The sequence below is a fragment of the Otolemur garnettii genome, unplaced genomic scaffold (assembly GCF_000181295.1).
Source record: "Otolemur garnettii isolate 467f Iridium unplaced genomic scaffold, OtoGar3 scaffold00015, whole genome shotgun sequence".
NCBI lineage: Eukaryota > Metazoa > Chordata > Mammalia > Primates > Galagidae > Otolemur > Otolemur garnettii.
This window is the reverse complement of record NW_003852410.1, coordinates 28,987,111-28,995,024: the sequence shown is the minus strand read 5'-3', so window position 1 is coordinate 28,995,024 and position 7,914 is coordinate 28,987,111. Positions and strand designations below refer to the sequence as shown.

At 36.2% G+C, this 7,914-nt stretch overlaps 1 protein-coding gene across 2 annotated transcripts in view; it reads right to left on the bottom strand.

The window, feature by feature from the left end:
- Nucleotides 1–7,914, bottom strand: part of CUNH3orf67 (chromosome unknown C3orf67 homolog) — a 303,013-nt gene that overhangs the window by 57,943 nt on the left and 237,156 nt on the right. For both annotated transcript variants that reach the window (XM_023510707.1, XM_023510708.1), the window contains one exon: nt 2,518–2,579. In XM_023510707.1, the coding sequence (XP_023366475.1) occupies nt 2,518–2,579 (62 nt within the window). The remainder of the gene's footprint in view (nt 1–2,517; nt 2,580–7,914) is intronic.

Genomic DNA, 7,914 nt, shown 5'->3' with positions numbered 1-7,914 from the left:
TTTTTTTTTGAGACAGAGTCTCACTTTCTCACTCTCGGTAGAGTGCTGTTGCAGCGTCATACTGCTCACAGCAACCTCCAGCTCTTGGGCTTAGGTGATTCTCTTGCTTCAGAGTAGCAGAGTACCGAGTAGCTGGGACTACAGGTGTCCACCACAATGCCTGGCTATTTTTTTGTTGCGGTTTGGCTGGGGCTGGGTTTGAACCCGCCACCCTTGGTATATGGGGCCGGTGCCCTACTCATTTTGATAGTCTATCTTTGGGAATCAATTTGCAAAAGAGATACTTAAAATTGCATACTATCACATCTAAATATTCCTTCATTCATTCCCTCATGAAATATTTATGAAGTATGTTTTCTATATAACAGAGTGAAAGTAAGTATTAATAGTTTGACACTTCAATGGTGGGACTGTTTTTTCAAAGTCTATAATGAATCTCCAAAAAGTCACGGAATCATAAAACTGGAATTGAACTCAGAAAGCATGAAACTCAAATCTTTTCTTTCACACATGAAGGTATTCATATTAAATAAGGTCTGGAAAGGACAAGAGGCTTATCTAAGATCATATCTTCAGTTAGTGGCAGAATTAGGATAAAAATTAGATCCTTTTCATTTATTGAAACAAAAGGCTTTACTTTCTAACATAGCTTACTACCACTCTCATTTGTTCAAACTACAAATTCTGAATTTGCTGTAATATATATATGGAGGGAGAAAGAGAAAGATTGGAATTTATAAACATATAAATTTATATAAAATATATATCAATTTTAAACTACTAGGTAATATGAAAGATTGACCAGGTCAGTTGTATAGAGCAGAAACACTTAGAAGAGATTACTAATAAAGGACATTCACTGTACTTATGTTATGAGTAAATGTCATGGGTCCCTGTAAGAGTCCTGTAAACTATTTAGGTGGTCTGCTGGGGGCCAGTTAATTTTACATGGCTTGGCTCACTGTTCATTGCTGAAGGAACTGGAAGAGGATAAGGGGCCAAGCTAGGGTGATCACATTCTCTCCCTTGGAAAGTAGAAATTGGGATTCAGATGTAGTCTCTCAGCATGTACTTCAAATGTAGTATGTAAACTCAAGAGCTGTCAAATAGCCATATGTGGACTCTTTTCCTGCACTCAGAGAGGAGAAGGGAGCAAACAGGAGGAAGCAGGAAAAGATTGAGCCCTAAGGCTGCCCACCTGCCTCTTGGCTTTCTAGCCCCTAGATTTAGGCCCTGCCTCAGGCCTGTCTACTCTTGGGTTCTATGACACAGCCCCGTATTTTTATTTAAAAAAATCTCTCCCAACTTTTTCTCTCTTCCTCTTTCTCTTTTAACACTAGCCAAGCTGTTTTTGTTATGTGTCATGATAGTATTCAGATATCCTAAAGACACGGCTGTCTTTGTTTTTGGTCCATGGGACAACCCATAGCATGGTTAGATAGCTTGATGAGATGCATTTGGAAAATGAGATGTATTGTAGTAACTAAGACTGTGGGTGGAGCTCAAGACAGATGGACTTTTCAATCAATTCCTAGCATGTAATAAATAGTGATAAGGTAATACTGACTTATATGGATAAACTAGGTGATACATCTATTTACAGAAAGCCATATAATACTACATATATTTTAAAATCCAAATTCATATTTGCTTGTTCCTAATGAGTCTAAAATAATGAGGGTTTTCTATATTGACAAATTATATGTGTCAATGACATTTAAAAGTAGTGAAATAATTTTGATTATGAACTTTGCAATTATGAAAAAAGAATGGCCATTTGAACTCATAAAACTATCTTGATAGGGCGGCACCTGTGGCTCAGTGGGTAGGGTGCCTGCCCCATATGCTGAGGGTGGCAGGTTCAAACCCAGCCCTGGCCAAACTGCAACAAAAAAAATAGCCAGGTATTGTGGCAGGCACCTGTGGTCCCAGCTACTCTGAAGGCTGAGGCAAGAGAATTGCCTTAGCCCGGGAGTTGGAGGTTGTTGTGGGCTGTGTGACACTACCGAGGGCGATAAAGTGAGACTGTCTCTATCAAAACAAAACAAAACAAAACCAGACAAACAAAAAAACCACTATCTTGATAAATTAAAAGGCATCAGATTATATAAAAATGATAATGCCTAAATTGTACCAAATATTAAGTATCTATTAATGCAAATAAAAGAACAATGAATAAATGAACACTTAAAGAGAGTTCACCAGTGCCAGGAACTATGCTGAGAATTTTTCATGTATTGGCTCATTTGAACTTCCCCAGAATACTATAAGGTAATTGTTACTCCTGAATTACTTGAAATTAAATGACTTGCCCAAAGTCCCATAGCTAGGAGAGGCAGATACTGAAACCTAGGCAGACTGTCGTCACTACTCTACAGTCTGAATACGAGAAGTGGATGAACTAAGACTTAGAAAATAACTTTGGAAGCTCTTTGGCAATTTTGGAAAATAAATTCATGAAAACAAGAAAAATGCACAGCTAATAAGAAAACTCATTTATAGTATTTTGATTCTTACCGGGGGTTAGAAGGAGAAGGAGGATTCATTTCTTTCTGATAGTGACGACCCTGGTTGACAGGCTGTAAAAGACAAATCATTTGTGAATTATTAATTAGCACAATGCTCTTTATATGTACTTTCATATGCACTCTCATTACTGTAATTTTTTTCTTAGACACAATCCACAAGAATGGGGATGGGTTTGTTTTACATAACTGTCAAAGGCCCTTTGGAAGTTTCAGGAAGTAGTAAAAATGAGAAAAAGGTTATCCTAATGCCTAGTCACCAAACTCAGTAGCATCTGCGATATAATTAAAGTTCATGTGTTGATATCCTGCTCCTTGTGGAATTTTTAAGCTGCTAACATTGTTGATAATAAGGCATCTTGTGGAACTAATGCTGCATTGCAAGCATTAGCAATAACACAGAGACACAGAGACACTGAAAATATATTTATGTTTCAATGTTCATAATTTAGCAAGGATAATGCTTATTACAACCAATGAAAATTGTACATGTAAATCTTAGGTCAAAGTGTTCATTTTCTCCAAGTATATAATATAGCCTTAAGTATTAATCAATGAGCTAAAAAATGATACTGATACTTAACAAAGATGTGAAATCTCAAATTTTTCCTCCACAAGAAACCTTTAATTTACTATTTCAAAATATAGCTGAACAACTACATCCTACGTAGCCTTAAATCCTTGCCTCCATGGAACTTGACCTTTTTCCTTTGTATTTATTGTAAAGAGGAAAAATTTCATCTTCTTTTTGAACATCAGCTCTAAGTATTTATACAGTTAACAATAATGTAATTCTAATAAGAAAATCATTTTTAACTTTCTCACTTTATTACAAGTTGGAATCAGGTATACATTTTAAAATTGCTACTTTCTTACCAACTGGGGATGGTGTTGAGTCTTTCTCACACATAACAAATAATATGGCTCCACAGTGCTGACTCCAACTGAGGAAAATACTGCAGCAGTGGGGCCTATCTGTATGTAGAGAGCCCATAATCCGTATTTCCCACATATTCCTTCATTTAATGGATTTTAAAATATTAATGACATAGGTGACGAGAATTTTTCAGAGTTAACTATCTTCCTCTATAAATAACCTCTGGAAGTGTTCCTTTAATTTAAGTCAAACACCCCATCTGATAATCGTAGTCACTTAGCCTGACTACCTGTGATGCACCATGAATTTAAATGTACGCAGATACTGTGGTAATTGAACCAGTATCAATGCAGCACCAGTTCAGTAATAAGAAACAACAGCTGGGAAAACAGTGGAAGGAAAAACATGTCATAAGACATATTTGATCTCACTAGAGAAATAAGACTTTCAGCAATTTGCAAGTGAAATTTGCTTCTATGATTTAGGCTTTATTATTTCACAGCAAAAAAGAAATTAGCAAGCAAAGGGCCTAACAGGTTTTCTGGACCAACTCACACTGGTATAGAAACACTCTCGATAATAAATTCATTGGTATTCATTCGTACAGTATTTTCAGCTGTACTCAGACCTCCAGTGAATGGGTCTCTGCTTATTTATTTTCAGAGGCATTTCTATAACTCTAAGCATCATAGTATGGATATTCAGCTAAATTTCCATTTATTAATTTTATACTATTAATTCTATTTATACTAATCCCAATTCCCTATTCCAAATGACTTACTCTATCCCTTGGAAAATAGAAATGGTTATAGAATTCTATCTTGTTTTTTATTCAGCTCTTACTTTAGACTCTACAGACTGTTTCCTTTCCATGTTTGCTAATGTTGATATAAACAGCTTCAATAATACAAGGAGTAAAAAAGAACACAATCAATAAAAAATTCATACTGATTTTTAAGTGTTAGAAAATAAAAAATAACCAGTGGAAACTTTTCAAAGTAATAAGAACTGTTGACATAAATAGACAGAAGAACAACTGGCTGTCTGAAGCCATATCTATCCACTCACAAATGGATATTCATGGAGGTCAGGACATGCTACCCCCCAAATATGGCACCTTGGCATTTGAGAAAACAGCAGAAGGAGGGTCACTCTTAACTTCCCACTGTCCTTCTCTCCTGAAGGTGGCCAAATAACTCAGGGAGGATTTTTTGACCTTCTCCTGGACCAAATCATAAGACCCTCATCTGAGAGATGCTCTCCCTACCCCCAAAAGAAAGGAACATCTATTTCTGAAGACACAGAGAAGAATCTGAACAAAAGGCTTTGTGAATTTTCCCCCAGTTTACCACCATTAGATCATATCCTCTTTGTCCAATCATATTTCTCAATAATTTCCCACTCTTTATCAAACTTAGCATAAAAATATACAAGTTTAACTGTTTCCTTGGTTCTTTTCCTTATGAAGATTCCCATGCCATGTAAGCTTATGTTAAATAAATTTGTATGGTTTTCTCTTGTTCATCTGTTTGTTGTTACAGAAACCTCAGCCATGAACCTAGGACAGGTGAGGAAAAGATATCTAATATTTTTATTCCCCTACAATACGTTTCTATACATATATAGGAAACATCCTGTGAAGGCACCAGTGAAAGAAAGTAAAATTGGTTTCTTGGATTTGGAATTCAGCTATATCTAGAAATACCAGAAGTAGACACAAAGAGATGCAACCAACATCTATGAATAACTACAACCATCAGTATAGCAGTGACTGTATTTATGGAGCACTTACTCTACTCTTGATAGATATGATCTCACTTGATCCTCACATTCTATAAAATAGACAGGTTGAACAACTACATACAACAGATCAGGACATTCTAGACAGTAAGTGTTAACTCAGGATTGCGCCTGCCAGGAAACAGTGAAGTCAGAAGTTGAATCCCAGAAGTCTGATTTCACAGCTTATCCTCTTAACCATTATTCTGCAGTGGCTAATACAGCTCAGGAGTACACCTAGGGTGCTAAATAGGTAAGTTCTTTAATAACCAATATGGCAAAAATCAGTGCAGTTTGTGGCAGTGATCCTGAAATACATTTATTTAAAATAAATATGACTATCTCCTTATCATACCTTAAATTCATTTGATTTCATTCTCATGATACATCACTATACATTTAAAATGAAAGAAAATAAGTTTTGCAACATTGCTAAGTTTGGAACAAACATAAGATATAATAAGACAGTGTTCTGAGAATGAGTAAAGTTTATTTAATATTTCATGGGGTGACTTTCATAGTCCGTAAATGCAGAACAATTTTCAAATTTCAGTATTTTCTCCTGACAGCACAAATATCACACTGACTCTAATACCAGGTTTTGTATATCATTTCTATAGTTGGATAAGAAACATCTGTTCATCTGATTTATTTGCCGCTTAGCACAATCAACTACTTACCTTTTTATGTGCAGTTCAGGAGGATTAAAAGAAAACACATTACCCCCTAAGAGAGCTGAGAAGTTAATGAATCTGTATGTCAGAACAAATTAAAACCTATAAACTATAAAGAGCCTGATATGTCAATATATGCTGCTACGCTGTTGAGCAAAGAAATAGAGATCCTAGAAACTCCGGACTCATCCTTTTGGTGTCGCTGTTGCTACGCACTAGTGCCAGGGAAACAGTACTCCTTTAAAATCAACTACCACTGAGCGTGAGAAGCTTTGCTTTTCCATGATCAAGCTGCTAGAAATTTGGGGGTGAGGGAGAGAAATGAAGGCTAAATAAAAGAACAGGAGATAAGATAATCCTGCCATGTTAAAAGGTAAAGACAACATTTTTATGTTTTTATGTAAAACCTATGAAAATGGCAAAATGTTGTTCCAGGGTTAATCAAGACCATAAATAACTTGTCTGAGTGCCTCACCATATGCTTATAATTTTATTAAGTATATTTTGCCTCGTTTTTCTTGAAATATTATGCTCTGCAACATGCCATGTTGATGGATGCATGCAATGAGCTGGATTTTTTTTGTGTGTGTATGTGTGTGTAAGCTGAGAACACTAATGTGCTTGATTAACTCCCCACTCCTTTCTTTTTCTTTCTTTTTTTTTTTAAAAGAGATGGGGTCTTGCTAGATCTCCCAGGCAGGGTTTGAATTCCAAGGCTAATATCCTCCTGAGTAGCTGGGACTACAGGCCCATGTGCTGTGCCCAGTTCAGGTTATAGGAGTTCTTAACTTGAAGGAATGATGGCTTTGTGGCATCTGCGCACAGGGTAGTGGCACTTCAGGCATTTTTTTCTTGAATCTGGGTTTGGGGAGGGACAGAGGAAAAAAATAATGAAACTTTCAAATAATGAAAAAGTTTATTGTAAGCTCTGAGGGGGTCAATCAGAATGCCAATGGTTAAGTTCTTATCAAAACAAGCCCAAGAGAATCTCCGCCCACCTTTACATGTTTCAGTAGTCCAGAGAAAATGTCCTAGAAATCCTTTCTAGTCACTCAAGTGGCCCTTTGAGGAAAACAACTCAGGGGAATAGTGGTTTGCAGTCAGTGTGAGCTTATTCTGCTAAGCACCGGGCACAGGGATTCCATTCCATGTGCTCATTCAGTTTGCATAATGACAGCAGGAGGAAGACCCTCTTGTTGTCCCCATTTTATAGGTGATCATGTCAATAAATGGGAGAGCTGGGACTTGTGCCCAGGTTGGCTCATCTAGAGTTTATATTCATTTGGTCATCACATGAAACAGTATCCATCAATAGCTATTCCTATTCCTTAAAAAAATACATACACACACACACACATACATGCATGCGCACACACACAACATTGTTTTATGCTCCTGTCGATCAAAATCTCTCACCAAGATAAAATTCACTTAAGAACTCGTTATAACTAACTCCTAGATCCTTTCCTAAGGCTGCCTAGAGCCCAGTTTTGGAATAAATCTCATGAGGGTTACTCTTAACAGAAACTCTCCAAAATTGATTACTTATAGCCTGGTTTCCACAGAAGTTGTAAAGTATTGTTTTAATTGAATTTGGTTCTAAGTTAGAAACTTTGAAAAATTTGTCTGTCAAAGGCCAATGGATTTCTCGGTAGGCTTGATTTATTTAGCAAGAGATGCCTACAAAAGCCAATTTGCTATGAGAAATATGGTTACATTTAATTACACTTTTAAATGACTAATTTATTATATCTAAGCACCCTTTAAACAGTACATTTTACTCTGAACTGTACAGATGCTGAGGAAAGCTGAAGAATCAAAGCTTGTGGTAAACACAATAGATTTTGCTAAAGACTCTTCATTTTACTCTGAGAGGGTTTTCAGAGTTCAGACCGCAATATGTGTGGAATCACCGGGTAAAAATGCTAAACTGCATGTAATCTAACTAAATCTCTTTTTCTTACTATTGGTAATTAGGCCTTTGTCAGAAGGAGATTTTTCCTTTGGGTGTATATTAAATATCTACTTGTAAAATCTTTTTTTTTTTTTTTTTTTTTTT